Source organism: Apteryx mantelli, chromosome 6, assembly GCF_036417845.1.
Source record: "Apteryx mantelli isolate bAptMan1 chromosome 6, bAptMan1.hap1, whole genome shotgun sequence".
Lineage (NCBI taxonomy): Eukaryota > Metazoa > Chordata > Aves > Apterygiformes > Apterygidae > Apteryx > Apteryx mantelli.
In genome coordinates this window covers 8,410,107-8,428,178 of record NC_089983.1, presented here as the reverse complement: position 1 = coordinate 8,428,178, position 18,072 = coordinate 8,410,107, and the positions used below count along the sequence as shown (strand labels likewise).

At 41.6% G+C, this 18,072-nt stretch overlaps 1 protein-coding gene across 1 annotated transcript in view; it reads left to right on the top strand.

Moving 5' to 3' along the window:
* The window catches only part of IQCA1 (IQ motif containing with AAA domain 1), a 110,457-nt gene that overhangs the window by 43,089 nt on the left and 49,296 nt on the right, over positions 1-18,072 (top strand). The window contains exon 7 of the mRNA XM_067298701.1: positions 10,679-10,763. Within this exon, the coding sequence (XP_067154802.1) occupies positions 10,679-10,763 (85 nt within the window). The remainder of the gene's footprint in view (positions 1-10,678; positions 10,764-18,072) is intronic.

Sequence of the window (18,072 nt, the reverse complement as noted above, 5' to 3'; positions counted from 1 at the left end):
CCGCTGTGTAGGCCTGTAAAGCAATGCATTTAGGTCTCCAGCATTAAAAACAAACAAAAAAACAGAAAGAAACAAACCTTCCCCAACTTCGCAAGTCGTAAACCTGTCCTTCAAGTCTCCACCTTCCCTCTCAGATTGCGCTTCCTGCTCTAACTTACCGGTTACACCAGTTTGGCAGAAGGGAGTTACTGGTGCTCGGACACTCTGGTGCCAAACGGGCGGCAGATCCAGTTCCAGGTTCCCAAAGGACATCCCTACAGATGCTGCTAGGCCTCCAGCCAGGTAGCTTCCTCTTCTTGCCACATTACCAGCAACTCTCTCTGCAGCGGCTGCCCCACATATGCAGAAGTTTAAAAGCTATGTTATTAAACCATAACAAACAAATAATAATGAAAAAGCTCCAGGTCGCGCTTAGAACTAAACTTGACTGCATTCCAGTGTGAGCAGCACGTACAGAAGAAATCAGTCGTTAGTACCATGTAGAGAAGCAACACCAAAGGCCTGCAAAAGGCATCGGTTTCTCTGTCAGTCTTTGAGACCGTCCGCGTTATCAGCCAAGTTGACGAGATTAGGGAATATATGCCAGAGGGATGCACCAAACGGGTACAGAAAACACAGCCCCCCATTTCTCTTTCACAAAGCTGTAAGGTGGGGGCTAAGGAAAGGCACTGCGATGCATTTCTTGGACTGCAAAGATGACTCTTTTCCAATTAACACAGTTGAGAAATGGATGCTCTTAACACTGGCCTGAGACTAGCTTCTAATTGAGCTCATCTAGAATGTTTCCTCTTATCTTTTTTCATACTTTTTAAAGTGCCAAAACCAAAGCAGAGATTCTAAATGTTTTTTCATTGCTACTGAGCTAAGTATTTGCTTATTAGCGCTGACCAGGAGTCTTTAAAACTCTCTAGCTTTTTTATGCAGATTCCCAGCAAAACTCTTTGGTATCAGTTTTGGGTCTTTCCCATTTTTACACTGTGTGTACCTGATAGTGATTTATTCAAATAAGGCTGCACAGGCCAATTGGAGTGAACACTGAAAAAAATCAAGCACTGTGGCTGCTTTCATATGCATGAAATTGCCTTAGATTTATGATTAAATAGTTCATTTAAACGCTCACAGAAACCACAGAGAACTGGATCTCTTGAAGGGGATGAGAACGTTAGCAGCAGTAAAATAGAGAACATTGTATTTGGTTACCTTATTTAAAACTCAAGAATATACCGTGTGCCATTTTCAGCTTCTCATTCCCCACTGAAGTCTTTCTTCCTCATCAAAAGCGCTTTCAAAGGAAACGCTGTCTTAGTCACAAGTAGCACCATTAGCACAACGCTATGATATTGGTCTTAAAATGAGGTAGCAAAGCCACTCTCCCAAGCAATAACATGACGCATGACAGATGCTGATTACACGTTGTCCTTTACAAATGCTTAAAGTTGACTTGTGGATGCACAGCAGGTCAGAAGCACCGTGATCCACGAACGGGACAGCCGTAATACAGTGGTTGAATAGGACAGTATGCACGTGCGCATCATTTTAATCCATGATCAAAGTTAAAGTTAAGCCATGTTAGACTGTGTTTCTACTGAAACATGTATCTAAGGTGTCACCCTGTGACATCACCTCAGATTTACCCCGCTTCACCACACTGTAAAACAGTTACAAACCAGATAAAGTTGCGTTTTAGATGCTACCACAGATAAGATTTTTAACCAGTGGCACCCTAGGCTGACACATATTCCTCTCATTTGCCGTGCTGTATTTATTCCTGTATTTTGTTAGGGGTAGATTAAAGCACAAAGCTGTTCTATTCGTTTCCAGACTGTTCGTCCCCCATTTCCCAGTTAGAAATAAAGAGTGCACATGCTGCATAACACACACAGCGAGATTGACACTCCCCAAGCGTGCTGAATTTATTATGCGGGCACGCAGCTATCCATCCAGCGTATGGACAATAGGTTCAGAGAGCACAGTCATTTCAAAGTTTTATCAGCTAATACCACTAATACCCTTGAAATACTTCAAGTACTTTTCACAGTCTGGTGGTGGCAGAAGACAGGCAGCATATGCAAAAACACTTGAGGACAAGGAAGAGGGCAAAGACCTGAGAGAGGCGACACAGAGCTCAGGCATGGCTGGTGCTTCCCCAGATGAGCAACACTTGTCCAGGGCTCTGCTTATCATCTCTCAAAGCAATGTCTTCAGGGGAAAATTCAGGAGTTTTGGGCCATGGCAAAGCAGCTTAAAGTCTCCATGCCCAGTTTTCAGCCTTTTTCCTCTTCCAAAAGAGGGAGATTTTGTTTCGCTAACACCTTGACTTCTAGAAACAGAAATGATTGCTCGGTTTCTCATAAACAAATCCAATAAGACAAAATGCTCTGTATACTCCATTTCACTCCAGTTCCCAAGAGACCTGGTGGTGTTGGAGGGCAAGTTATTTCTTTTGGCTGGCCTTGCTACCAAATTGCATGCTTAGTTTTTCTCTTTACAGAATTCATATTGTGTTAATAAAGCACGATTGACTCCCTCTGACAGGCTCTGCATGAAAGCTATTCTTGCAAGCTTCTAGTCAGAGTTGAAGTAATCTTGCTTAAAACCAGCCATAATTGTTTCAATCTCTTTCTTAAGTTTAATACTAAGCACAGAAACATTGCCAGTCTGATATGGGGTTGGACATTGTGCGAAGGCAGGTTAAGCCGACTGAAGACAAGGAACTCAGTAAATGCAAGGGGAATTTGGCCTGGCATTTCTTGGAGCTAGCTCCTGTATTTTTGACCTCACCCCAAAGGGAATGGAAAGGTGTAAGGAAATCAAAGCAGATGAGTGTTTAATGAGAGTTTTGAGCTCCGGTGTGCTCCTACATGCAGCAGCCAAGTCCCTCGGATGCGGAGCTAGGTCGCAAGGGGAACTCTTTTGCCACAGGAAGGTTTGCTCAACGCACTCCTGTTACAGTGTGGTTGACACAACTGGGGTCTTCAAAAGGATGTAGCCAGCTGCCAGCCCCACTGAAACAAGTCTAGGGACAGAGCCCGAGTCTGTAAAAGGGGAGCAGCCCTTCGCCTTATGGGGCAGTCCATTGAGGAAGATAGCCTGCTCCATGGCTCCGGTAAACACTGAATCACAGATGAGTCCAAAATAGAAGGACAGGCCCTAAAAGAAGTGTGAGCTAGGGAACAAAACAGGGGTGTGACGTTGGATGTCAGTGCCTGCAGGTACCTCAGACAGTGCAATTCACCATGCTCTATTTCTAACACTGTCATAAAATCACTCTGAGTATGAGTGCAGGTTAAATTGGCTAGACCACAGTAATTTTTTCTTTTTAGGACTAGGTTTGTGTGTTCTTAGTATCCTGTGATTAATACTAGCTGTAACATGCTGTTCTTTAGGTTTCAGAGAGGCAAAGAGACTTTCTGGTTCTCACCAGGGCCTGATTCTGACAAGCAGGTTTTTGCCACAAGACCAGTGCATATGGTTAATTTGATGAATTCCTCACTAACAAAGCAATTCCTGATAGGCCTGGTGAGGCCAATGACCACAGAAATACCACAGACTAGACTGCTGTGTGACACCATGACATGCCCCGCGCCCCTTGCCGAGGAATCCTTTCCTCCAAGGACAAGGGCAGGACATCTGGCTGTCCTTGGTCCACTGGGAGACGCTTTCACTGGTTCGCTAGAGACCCTCACCACAGGTGTACCAGCAATTCTGCCCAAGACTGTTTTGCATTGCAGGAGTCAAGCCCAAAAACTACACATCCTTACAGGAATTTGTTCTCTGGTCACCTTAATCTTACCTCCATTTCTGTGCCACGGTTGCTCAATTTAATACTCATCTTCTCTAGGTTTTTCTAAGCTTTAGCATGGGTTGGATGTTATTAATTCTTGCAAAAGACATCAGTTACACAGTTGCATAGATGTGACTGACTCGCAGTCAATTCAATTTGAGCTCCAAGAACATTTTTGCAAGCCTTTGTGGGGCAGGGTTGCAAAATCATCAGCAGCAAAACATTGAGTGTTGATTTTACCAAATTTCTAGTCTGAGAATTTTTTTTAATTTAAGCTAAAACATTGAAAAAGTAAAATAAACCTTTTAATATCTCCTTAGCATTATTCATGCTTGCGTTGCCTTTAATTTTCATTCAAAAACTCAAAAGCTCAGCAGCAACTTGTAATGCCATTTTCCCTAGTGTCTGATTCATTAAAAGGTGAAAACTTACTGCCATTTTAAACCAGGAATAATTTTTGCCAGAATTTTGACATTACCCATAAGCCAAAAAACTCTTTTCCCTCCTTTTCGGCTGTGGCTTAGCAGGAGGCAGGAGAACCAGGAGTCCTGGCACAGAAAGCTCACCATCACCCAGGCCAGTCTGAAAGGGAGCAGAGAGATCCCCTTTTCCCCCCCAATACACTAATTACTTATCATTGTCTTTAAAAGAGCAGAAGGATCCTTGAAAAGGAAAATTCACACATTACAAAGCAGAAGAGAATATTTATTTCACTCTAAGATTGGGAACTCAAGAAGCTTAAGAACAACTGTACTGGGTCAGCCAAAGGTCTACCTTTCCCGGCCAGCAGTATTACATGTAATAAAACTATCAGAGAATTACCACATTCCACATTTAGGTCTGTCCCCTCCAACAACTGTTCCCAACTCTTATTTGGCTTTGAAGCTTAATTTTGCCATTTCAGATCTAAAGAAAGCATTGGGTACACCCAAAAGACCATCTATTGTTTCCAATTATGGCAGTTACTGTAATAAAGGGTATCACCTTTCCCCACAAACCTTTCCTCACTCTCATTCCTCCACGCGAATGTTTCTCCTTGCACATTGTTGGCCTTGCAGCACTTGATCTTCCCTTTTTAAAGCAGAATATTTATCTAAAAAAACAAATAAAGGTTCCAATCCTCCAAGCACTTATCACTGCGAGTCACCCCACTGAACTACTTCCTTGCATAAATATCGCACATGCAAGCAAACGCTTGGAGGATCAGAACCTTAAATAAAATGTCAGTTCTAATATGCCCGTGTCCAAACCCATTAAAGATGACAAGGAGCCTGTGGAAATTAATCTTGCTTTATGGGAAATTCTGTATTTGTCTAGGTTATTTATTCTGGAAGTGATTTTCAAAGAGCTAAAGAAAGCACACACACAAAAGGGAAGAAAATGCTGTAGCAAAGACACCTAAAATAAATCAAGGCTGCTATTTAAGTGGTTTGAGAGAACCCATATCAGGTGGGATTTCAGAAATTGGCAACAGTTGCAAAGGAAAGCAGGGCTTATTTCTTTAAAGGGTCCCCCCCACCCTTGTTTTTTATTCATTTTCTGTGCAAAACACTCTGCTGTCCCTCTGCCTAGAATGTACAACCATCATTCATGCCTTTTCTTCTGTACACATCCCACATCCTTTCTTACCCTCAAAAGAGTTAAACATTCTTTTTCCTCCAAAGAACAATTTTTTATTTTCCTGACAGGGTCTTTTATGCAATTAGCTAGAGAAGTCACGGCCAAAAAGAAAGAGTAACGTGTGTAAAACCATGCCAGAGAACAGAGTAGGTAGTAACTTGTTGAGTCTATTACCAGAAAAATATGTTTAAATCAGTGGTGTTCTCATAAATCAACAGCCATATTTAGCCTTAACTGTAACCGTCCTTGAGCAATGTGGAATAGAGGGAAAATATGAAAGAATAAATAGTGATGCTCCTCAAATGTGGGGCAGCAGAGAGGGGGGAAGCATCAGATGAGACAAGCACAGCATAGGAATGCAGTATCCAGAGTTATCACCAAGGCAAGGAATTCATTTTAAGGTCAGGATTGAGGTGCAGCAACATTTAGCGCTGAGCCTTTCTTCAGCAGAGATTGCCAATCACACTGACTCATACCAAGTCTGGTGGTGATTTGGAGATGTCAAGGAATCATTTGAGCCTAGTTGAAAGCTGGACATTTCTGCAGGTTGTGCACTAAAAGAAAATTGAGCCCAGAAGAGGCAGAACCCTATGCTACATGACCAGAGACAAGAGTTCACATTGCAGACCATAAAAGGTCATTCTTTCTCGATTACATTTGACAGATCTAAGTTATTATAAGAGGAATAACTTGGGAAAAGGGGAGAGCAACAGCAGTGAAGCAAACAGGAAAACAGAACATAACTAGAGAAACAACAGAAGAATCTCATTAGGTCCTTTTCTTACTTAGCCAGGAGAGGGAAAAGCAGTCGCTTTTCTCCTCTCCATCTTTGTACATCCCCTTACTCTTCCGGTTGAGCGGCTCTCATGTAAATTTAGGGCTCCCATTCTTTCCGATTAGAAGGCTTTTCTGTAAAGCTACTTACCAAGCCCATACTATGCTCCCATTGAAAGGATTTTCCTGCTCTCCAGAAAAGTAATGGATTTCTCACATGTCACAGTTTCTAAAGGCCCCGTCTCCGCAGTCCTTCAGCAATGTCCTTAGCAGCGCAGATGCATTTACTAGTTCCATTAAAGCTGTGGCTCTGACCCAAGGAAAGGTATTTTGCCTACCATCAGCTCTGTTTGGCAGTCGTGACTTTGATTTGCAGCAGTGCAAGCAAGGCTCCCATAAATTTCTGTTCAGGGGTGGCTTTATTTTACTCACTGTCCTGTGAATACGCACTGGGGAGTAGGTCGCCCACAAAGAACCATCGGCCACTTGCCAGCAGACTGGGAAGTAACAGGTTTTGTGACCCTTAGACTATAAAGGATTCTCAAGGTTACTGCCACTGCTGAAGTTTGTATCACATGGATGGAATTTCTTCTTTGTCCTGCCATTAAGTCTCATCTTACTCACTTCTATGCAGCTGCCGAGTCCAGGCCTATGGAGCAGCCGTGCTTTTTACAAATTTTACTTGTTCATTTAGGCAAACAGTTTTACTAGAACTACATTCTCCATATGAAATCTAATAGTTACGGTAGAATTTGCTTCTGCTTTTTCTTGCTGCCTTTAACACTTTGTCAGTTCTCCCAGCGAAGCAGTCATATTGAAAGTAAGAGTTGCTTCTTCCAATTCTGGCATTTGCACATTTTTATGAGATGCTGGAAAAGCACAAATGGATTTTTTTTTTCGTCCCTGAAAATGTCAAGTTGATAATAAGTAACAGACTGAGTTTTGATTTGCCACAGAACTAGGTGTTTGATATGTACTGTATCTCTCAAATATATTACACACACTAATGCTCATCTTACCAAGAGCTTAAACTTTTTACATTCTCCTCTCCCCATCAATATGCAACCAGATGCCCAGACCTTCCTGACTACCAGTTTTGTTTTTGGACAGTGTTCCCTTTTCAGTGGCATGCAGAGAAGGTATCAGAGTGTATGAACTTTGTGGGTAAGCTAGATCACAGATACTGACATGCAGGGGAAGTGTCAAGGTACTATGAATATGGAAAATAAATGGAAGAGGCAATGCAGTCCAAGTAGTTGTCATTCTTAACCAAGAGAGCAATCTCACTAACACCAACTAGTTGGAAATTCTTACTCGGTGATCTCAAATAAGCTCCAGCTTTTCAGTGACTGTAGTCTCATCTCAACTCAGAGTCAGGAACAACCCTGGTGAGGGGATAATGTTCCGTTAATCTCCAGTTCGATTACTAGGCTTGTTGCTGCTCCCCCTCTGGAAAGCCTTGGTTTCCAGTATGGCTATGCCATTTTTACCCCAGAGGTGAAACCAAGAAGGATTTTCCTTGTAAAAGCCCTTCCCTATACCACAGTTCCAGGCTCCAGCACAATTAAATAGCATTCTAAGCTTGAGTTTGGAGCAAGTTCTTACATCATCTGGTTTAATTGCTTTCACTATTATTACTGCCTCAGAATTGGCTCCAGTCACTAACACTTCATCGTTGATAGGACATTTTAAAAGGGGGGAGCCATTTATAATTATTAACAATTATTACTGTAGAACAACTTGAAAATCATTCCACATGTTTGGAAGATCCACCTAGTTCAAGAGATGTTCCCTGGCTTTAATGCAGGACATGCCTGGTGGAATCTTCTGGGGTGCAGATTACAAGGAACATAGCTGGTGGAATGAGTATATAGGAATACCGTAGGGCTGTTCACCAAGTGCTCACTAGCTGCTCATTTTATCCTGAAGTTTTGGCGTTACCAAAAATGATACAACAAGCTTATGCAAAACACAAATTCAAGTGCAGTTCAAACCAAAAATAGTATCCGATTACAAGTGCATGAGATTCAACCCACTGCAACAGCTCTTTGAGCCAAATGCTGCCCAAGAGTGAACGGGCACAGAAAATGGAGATGATGTTCAAAATGGATTTTTTACCTGGAAGATCAATGGCAGAATTTTCCTATATAGATTTACAGTCCAAATAAACCCCTGGCTTAACCTCTAAACTCAGAGAGAAGAATTTGGCTGTCAGAGTTGTGCATACTTTCCAGGCATTACAAAAATGAAGCTGTAGCCATTTAAACCTAGAAGAGAAAGAGGAAAACCCGCAAGGAACCGCATAGTGCAACAAGACTTAAGAATAATGTTCCATGACCAATTGGACAGCGGTTGATACACTAGGCAACAGTACCCATGAAAGGAGGAAGTCCAGGAAGAAATAACAAATGTCCCTACAGAATTAGCATGACCCAAATGTTTGGTAGCTGTCTGCTCACAGGTCACCGATGATCATAGGAACAGACATTCACCATTGCTCTCAACCAAAAGACCTCGTCCCCGAACAGCTGACCAGTTAGTAAATGGACTGACACTTTTTACACAACTAGGGGGAAAGCTTGACATTGCTTTCTGTTCGCCTCAAATTATTTTGCAACCTAAGCAGTTGCTGTAGCTGCTGCAAAAAGGTGAGATGCACCATATCATCCCAAACAGCTGCACTAACTGTGAGCAGAAGAAACACACACAGAAAATACAGATTATAAACTGGAACCAAGTTCCAACTCTGAGACTTCGATAGTGATTTTCCACAGCATTCAGACATACACTCAGCATACATTTCCAAAGTGCAAATATTTCCATCTCCTAGAGCAATAAATAATTTTAAAATAAAAGCTCATACAAATACCAAATCTACCACTAATAAATATTGAAAGTTGGCATTGATATGACGTTGGAGTGGACTCCAAGCTGATTCTTCATCCGTAGCAAATATTGTCTTTCCTGCCTCCCAGCTAGCATTAATAATAAAGTAGCGACAACCTTAATACCAGATTGAGAATTTTGTTGCTGTAAGCTAGACTTGTAGCAATATTTAAAATACAATGTTGCATTTAATACAAAAATAAACTTTTTCTGGCTGCTCATAAAAGTGAAATATGGTCTAGCATTAAAGTAACCGATCCAGTTTCTTTGGAGCCCCAAAGCCCATTCTTGCTAGGTTTGAAAAAACACACCCACAACGACATCCCTTCGCTCATGCAGGCTGGTTTCTGGGAATGCAGCAACCAAAACGCTGCATCTGTTTGCACAGAGAAGTCGTAATTGTTGAACATGCAAGTCAGGGTGCCTACAACAACAGACAAATGTTTGTTTATTCTTTTGTAATTGGTATTACATTAATACTAGAGTTGGCGACCCAAACCATAGACGCAGTACTACAGGAGCACAACAGATCCTCTGTTCCAAGGATCCCAGTTTAAAATTGAGTTTACTGCTCAACAGTAGACTAGGAAAGTCCCTAAAGGTACCACTTGTTTTCAAAAGCAGAAAGCACTTTTTATGTATCATGCTGACCTTTCTCAGTTATTTTCTTCTCAAGGGAAATTTCATTTCATTTAGAGGAAATGTTACCCTTTTGTTTGAAAGCAGCAAAAGCATTTTTCTGAAGTGTCGGAATTGCCTTTGGAACAGAAAATCTGACTGAAATAATCAAAAAACCAGAAAATCTAACTGATATAATCCAAAAATCTACAGAAGTGAAAGCAGTGAAAGATTCTTATCAACGTAATTGAGCTGTAATTATTTGTATCTTTTAATCTCTCCCTGAGAGGCCTGGAAACAGTGTTGTCCATGTGATCCACGATACCTTACCACAAAGCCATCTGCTACCCCTTCCCCAACTTCCATCACCACCCAATTTTGCAAGTCCAGTGCAATTTTAGAGGGTGGAGATCCTCCCACAAAAATACACCTGGAATTTGTAGATCAAAACCAGATTTGAACTGAATAATTCAAAAAAAAATAATAATAATAAAAAAGTTGGATGCTGAAAGCAGAGCTATAAACCAGCACTTTAAACCAAGACTGTAGGCTATGAGGTTGCCCACAGTCCCATGCCTCAGCTGCCAGAGCAGTGACCTCTGGAAGACAGACAGGGCAGGCAGCTGAGAGTGAAAACCTCAAATTTTACAAGATTCAGCAGAGCTTGTGTCAGCAACCAAGCTCCTCCTAAGTTCAGCAGAACTAGAGTTGCAACACGCAGTGGCTCTGCACACCTCTGCCCAAGTGAATCAAGCTTTCCCTAAGAACATTCACTGTTTGATGGGCCACATGACAAGAGATCTGGGTTAACTGTTTTAATGAATTTGCCAGTCCAGAAAACCACCCACAATAATGAAAAAGCACTGTCCTAGGGGACAGCTCTCTCCATTTTTAAGTAGGAGGCAAGGGTATGCTCCCCCACCATCTAACACCTTTGTCAATTCAGTGAAAAACTTTGGATTTTAATCCTATTTCCATCATTTGTTTCTTACACAGGCATATCGTTGGCAGGTTTTCTGACTATCCTGCTGAAGAAGCAGGAGGTTCAACAGCTACTTTCTCTCAAAAAACCCCAGAACAGGTACTGTCACTCTTTAATACAAAAAGCTAATGAGATTAGAGAAAATATCCACAAAGCATGTGTGTTTATGCATGCAAATTACAGACTGATATATGTCTGTAACAGAGCTAACAGCAAAGGGCTCACTACAAAATCCACGTAGTTAGACTGGTGCTAGCTACTAGTGGAAATACATATCAAATAGTTCAACCCTAGACTAAAGAACCTTGGTTTAAATATACAAAGCTACAAAGTTCGGTTAACCTCAGAGGATGAAATTGTTTCCAGTGTGTCTGCATTCAGTATCAGCACAGTCTACCAGTAATTAGGTTAGTTAAACCAGAAAAGAGTTACTTATGCAGGTGGGCCTAAGCCTTGATTTACTGCCAAGGACCCATTAAGCAAGTTTGCACAAGGGGCAAGTTCAAGTGAAGGAAGCATCTTAGTTTATCTTGTATCTTTTTGCAGTGATTACAGTTTTTCTTGGTAAAAACTCTCTACTGGTTTCTCCGGCTAATAAAAAAAGCTGATAATCTCTTCCTCTGATATCTGGGTGTCACACAGAGAATGCAATTAAGTCCAGTTGGAGCAGTAAAGGTAGCAGTTGGCACTCAGAGCCATTTCCACCCTCTACAACGATTTTAGCAGAATAACAAGTCTGTTGAGGGAAACTGTGAACAGGAAGCCCTGAACACAGGAGCAGGATTTGGCCCCCGAGTGAACCAGGCGTGGTGGCTACTAGTGGGCTAGGAAAACTAAACAGTCACAAACTGACCTCTGTGGTCCTTATTATAAAGTCCCCCTGTTGAGACAGAGTGTTGTATTCATTAGCTGCTTGCAACTGAGGATCTAACACAAGTATAATGAAACAGTATTTTGGATTCGGTCCTTCCCAGAATCATAGGGAAGAGCCTGGGGCATTCCAGCAGGATGTATGTGGTTTTAGGAGATGTAAATACAGACTAGCCCAGCCTAAAGCACAGTACTCAAACTATTAGTTACTTTGCTTAGCAAAATACACAAGAAAACTGCTACAAATAGCTCTCCGTGCCTCACATAACTGAGCTCAGGGTACGCTCCCGGTTTTAGCCTGGTTCGGCGTACGCTAAGGTCAACGCTGCAGGTCTCCGCGTCTAAGTTGCTCTGTTCGGTCCCAGAGTGATGGGGATCAGTGCGTTCAAGTTTTCAGCCTCTAAAGTAGAAACACATGCCCGAGTCAAGAGGGTTTTGTTGGCTGTTCTAAGCAGCAGGGGAGCCGCCCAGCAGGTAGGGCTTGTTACTGAAGAAGGCTTCAGGGGACGCGATGCTAATTAGACCTGCCAACAACACGAATAAACAATTCCAAAAGAAAATGCGATGAGAAATTATACCAAGCAAAACTGGATATGGTGGTAGATGCTGGAGAAATGTTTTCCCTGTCCTCAATCCAGCTTTGAATTCCCGCCTTCAGCTATTTTTCTGCCTTTCCTGAGCATCTGCTTTCTCTTTGCATAAAATATAAAGGAAGTCTGAAGCCTAGAGAGATTGTTTTACTGCCTGTTTTTCCCTGCATAAAAGAAAAATATCTGGAAGAAAAAAAAATACACCTACTTTCCCAGAAAATTTTCACTGGAAATTATCTGATTCCAAAGAGTTCCCAGGACCCCCCCCCCTTTTTTTTTCTTTCTGTTAAACCAGTAAAACAGAGCAGAATACCTTTCACATACTCTTAACGGATACTCAGAATGAGGTGGCCAAAAAAGAGTTCAGTATGTTCATGATTGTACCTGAATGTCAGACAAGTAAAACACTTTTTGTTCATCTGAGTCAGCCTGCATATTAAAAATCCCAGAGGCAACTGGTTTTGCTCCACTCTGGTCTGCTAGGCAAAATAGTAAATGAAATCCTGGCCCCATTGAAGTTAATGGGAGCTTTGCCCTTGACTTCAGGGGAGACTAGATGTCACCTCTTGTATATATTACCTTCTGTGAACGGGTTGATTACTCTCAAGTTAAACTCCATGAAAAAAATCAGGACAGAACTGTATTTAAAAAGTGAGCATTTTATAAGACTTTGGTAAAGACACTTTGGGGAAAATAAAATACAAATTAATCACTTCACGAACCATTGCTGCATTATTATACATTCTATATTTCTTTATCTTTTGACAACTCTGATCTCACCTGAATTTGTAATGCAGCTGGCCTTCTGCACAAACTGCTTTCGTGACATTTTACAAATACTTTTCAAAAAGGTATGCCAAAGAGATCCTGACGCAAAATACTTGGCTATTTAATTGGAAAAATACATACTGTCTCTTGACTGACCAGATGCTTTTCTTCTCTACTTCTTCACATACTCTTCTAGAGAAATGTAAGATTTTCTGAGAAATCAGTGTAATCTCACTGCATCTGTTCCAGATGTCTATCCCTAATGGCTTTTTATGCTTTGCTCCAAAGATAGTCATCACATGCGACAATCTTCGGCTTTGCCTTTATACTGCTGCCAACAAAATTATGATCCGTTTCTGTAGTTCATTAAGTCTCATCACCATGAAAATAAGCCAAGAGAGTTGCCGTTTAACATTCACATCATTCCCCCTCTCTCCACCCACCCCCTCATTTCCAATATTCAGTAGCTTATCAGAAAGAAGAGACATTTGCTTATTGAGATTTTGGTTGTACATTCAATTGCTGCATGGAGGACAAAGTCAGTTCCAGATCACTGTCATCGCAGTATCTGATCCAGCAGCAATAGCAAACAGGTTAAAAGAGGATATGGTTGTTGCTCTGCAGACACATGCTCCTGATCTTCACTTGGCACTCTGTAAAATGCTATGCTACAAATCAGTATTCATTATTATCAGCAGCTAAAGATCCTTATGAATCCCAGGAATCGATTTGATTGTGAATGGCAGTGCAAGAGATCCCCAGTAATTACTTAATATCCCCTATTTCCCAGGGATACAGTAAAATGCTATTATGCAAGCAAGTACTGCGGTGTTCACACACACCTAAGTATTATGTTACTCACTTTCACCAAATAAATGCAACAGAAATAGCTTTAAAAAGTCAGACTTATTCGAAAGTGTCTGTGAAGTTGTACTGTCTGGTGTCCAGTATTCTACAAATACACCTTTCTCCTGACAAGTAATACATCAACCATAAGATCTTTCAGTAGATGCATACAATTATGCTCAGCTTTTTTTCTGGTTTCCACTCTATTCTGGATGCTTCTTAAAAGAAGTCTGAGACTAGATTTTCACAAGTGCTGATCACACAGTCCCATCAACTGGATCTGGGCACCTCAAAAACCTTACAGTCTCATTATTTCCAATTAACCACATAGAAGAGGGGGAATCAGTGTCCTTTAGGCTACACAACAGACAGATGCGTTCACCTCCAGAGAACACTTCACCGCAGCTAAGTCATTCAGCAAGCAGACTCCTAGTTTAGAGACTCTCTACTGCCTCCTGTATATGATGGCTTGTATCCACTGGCTGAAATCAGTAGCCTGGGTTGCGTGCCTAAAGTCAGACAGTATCAACAACCCCTTTTCGCCTCTCCCACCCTCCTCCCCAAAAACCTACATCAAGCCAAGCTAACAGATTTTTCATGAACGTGTTTAACAGAGACTAATATTTTGAAGTGTTTGCCAGAAAACGGGCAGAAGAGCAAGTGAATCTTACACTGATGAGTTAAGCCACATTTGGGCAACATCTGCCAAACGGAGAAAGACTAGAGCACGTATGAATCGTTGACTGAAACGCATGACAGACTTAAAACCAACTAAGATTCTGCAAGACTCCATGAAGCTATGAAATCCCACCCATCATTTTCAACCCATTTCTGCAACAAAGATACCATTGGGATTATTTTTAATAGCTTAAGGTTTGCATACAGGGGCACATCTGAAAGTAAACAATATTCAGAAATGGCTTTCCGAGAGAAAAATATTAAAGCTATACAAATGGATTCACCCACCAGATGGAACAAATCCAGACCACTAGCCCTCAGCTAGCTTGATGGGACAGAGTCCCAAGTGTACCATAATTAATGAAAATAATGTCTCCTTCTCTGACTTGAAGAATAATATCACCTTACAGAAATATGCAGCTTACAGAAAGAGTTGTAATTAAGTGTCCTAAAGCTGGAGATGGTGGGGGGAGAAGGAGCACATTTACCAAATCTGCATATGATGTGCTAGGAACGCAAACGGACAGTGCAATGGTTAGTATGTTACTCTGGGATATAGGGATGGCATTTCCTCCTGCCTCAAACACTCCATACAGCTTAGGAACTAAACTTTGGAAATGGGCTCTTCCATTATAGCCCTTACTGTTGAAAAAGGAGACATGGTAAAGATTGAACTGTGTGCAGATATTATTTGAAAGGGCTGGTGGAGGCTGCTTGTACCTATCACCAGTGCAAGCCATTCTTGTTCTGAGATTAGTCCCCAAATATTTATCACAAGTCCCCTTCTCTGCTAAAGGAAGAAAAGAAACACACCACAATCCACTCCTGGATAGCGAGGAAGAGGAGTTTTTCTTAGCATCTTCCTGAAAAAGCAGTCACACCTCATCTATTTGCCACAATGATTTCAGGCAGTCACAGGAGCTGAGACAGACGCTGGGTGTTAACTCTTCAGGAAGAATCTATTTTGAAATCTTAATGTGCACTTAATGTGCACATAGGCCTGTTTTCCTGGAGAAGCAGCTTTGTCTTAGATTTCAGAAGTTTTTTCCTGAAGAGTTAACACTCAAAGAGAAAATTTTCTAAGAACAGCAGGCTATGTGCATAAATGTGTACGTTCAAAATGTTTTTAGGGCCAGATTAGCAAGGCTCTGAGACCATCTCACCCACCACAGCTGGAGTTCCAAAATTCCTAAATTCACTCTATCACTACTTATCATTTATGTCCCCAACACTAACAAAAAAGGCAAGTAGTCCAGTCAGCTCTTCTTACAAGGGAGGAGGAAGTGCTTATTCTCAAAAAAAGATACCTCAAGTACCTGCTTGACAGAGCCAATACCAAGTTTTTAAGAACATAGTGTTTGAGGAACACAGAACATCAAGTGGGTTCTACTGGCAGCTGGGCTCATACACCAGCATCAGGCATTTCCATCCATAGTCCTCACTTTTTATAACCCTCGCTGCTTTTAGTGGCCCTACCTTTTCCCCCCCAAAAGGGGATTGCAGTAACTTAACTGCCAAACTTTGGAAACACACAAACTAATGTATGAATAGAGAAGTCATTTGGCTTTTATGGAAGATGAGTTAGAGGAAAGTCTTTTCAGCCTCAAAAGGAAAAGTTACTGAAGAAAAGTCACCACTAAGTCTGCAGAACTCCTTCAGCAAGACCAGCAAAAAAAGCAGACTAAATAAATTCATCCACTCTTAACCTATGCACATTCTCTTCCCCAGCATTAGGAGTTTTCTAAGTGCTTTCAGCATCGTTTTAGAAAGAGGCAACTTGGCAAAAGAAAGGGCAGTCTAAAATAATTTAGGAAGACAACTACTTTTTTTTTTTCCTGTGAAGTTTTCTTCAACAGAAAAAAGGTACTACACTGTGGGTGAATTGTATAGGATCTCAGACTAACCTTTGCTTGTCCTTTCCTTTATTTCCCCTTCTTTTGTCAGATTCTTCAGGCATCTCCTTGCAGCTGGAGGTGAAATTGTACTGTGTGTAAGAGTGCAAACCATTCAAGGTTAGATATGCAGCCCACTTCACACCATGTCCCAGTCCTCTGCAATTATAGAACTGCTTAGAGCAGAGGTGAAGAGAGCTGGAGAAGCTGCACTGAAGGAATGTAGGAGAAAAAGGGTACCTGACAGGGAAAAAGAAAAATTATCTTTCTTCTGTCATTCTCTTTTGGGAGGCAAAGAGCCACTTCAGAAAAGTCCACAAGCTGACAGCATTGCCAGCTATGTGGCTTTCAGTTCAACAAAACTACTTGGCATCTCAGCCTACATAAGCATCACCAAGGAGTCCATGAAGGAGACTTTAGAGGTTTTATTTGCACCTACACAATCTCTATCCGCAGTCACTCCGTGCGTGTTTTTAGACTTGGCTTCTCGTATCACTGTACCTTTCCCTCTCCCTCCAAAGCTGATGTGAGATTGCGTGCCTACAGTAAGCAGGCATATGGACCCAGCAAAATGAAAGACATGAGGTTTATCTGCCTTTTAAGCTCATGCCTGTACTTAAGCCACCACACCGTAGGTATCCAGCAGGCTTTCCTAGTTTACACTGTCATACATAAGCAGTACTGAGTTTGCTCTGGACTTGCTCTACACTCTAGCGGCCAGGCTGTCTCAGTGGGTAGGTCCTTCTGTGTGCAGGCAGCGGCTGGTCACAGCAGAATGAGGCACTTTGCCTTCATTGACCTACAGGTGTTTATCAGTTGCATAGCTAATCTCTCAGTGCTCATCGCAGGCACCATTTATCTCCATTACCCATGTTGAGTGATTAGTTCAAGATGGCACCATAGCTCACACCACACAGAAGTGGTTCTGTGAATAGGAAACAAACTGCCACCTTTCTCTGCCACCTTGCAAAACTAATCAAAGCAAGACAGAAGGATATGGACAGTTCAACAACTCAGTTCTGTTCTAACAGGTTCATAAGAACAGAAAGCGTCTAACCCCCTTCGCTATCACATTATTTATCTGTATAAAAACATGAAAGCAAGTCTTTCCAGTCAGAGTCTGGATACACTTAAAATATCACCAGCAGAACTCAGAAGTGCTGCCTAAAATTAAAGCCTCTCGCAGATTTAATGCGTACTTACAGGAATCCTGCTGGATAAACCCGCTCCTGAGATGTTGCAAATGGTTACAGTTACCCTGTGGTAGGCAGGCGGAGCAGAGGTCGGAGGCAGAGGTTACAAGATTGGATTTCTGGAAGGGTACTGATGCTATGGTAAAGGATACACTTTGAGTAGCTCTGTTGATTTTGGATACAACAGGCCTGCTGGGACACTAAAAACCTATTTTGAACTCTAGTCAATCTATTAATCTATCCAAGAGAATGAAATGCTTTACTGCTTATCACCGCAAGATATGACTGAATGGTGCTTGGGGTTTAAATTACCATATTTAATTAAATGTAAGATACTGAAATGCTTGGGGAAATCCACTAATGAAATTTCGCTGACTGCAAAGTATAGCCCTTGTCATCGTCCCCCTCCTTCCACTAGCCAATCTTTAATGTGTTAAAAAGCATTCTTTAGAAAACAAATATTTTTACTGTTACAAGAAACATTTGTCTCAGGCTTGGGAACCTTCTATTTTCTACTCTTCTTTTTCACAGTACTGTCAGTATTAATGGTCCATTAATAAATTTCAATGGC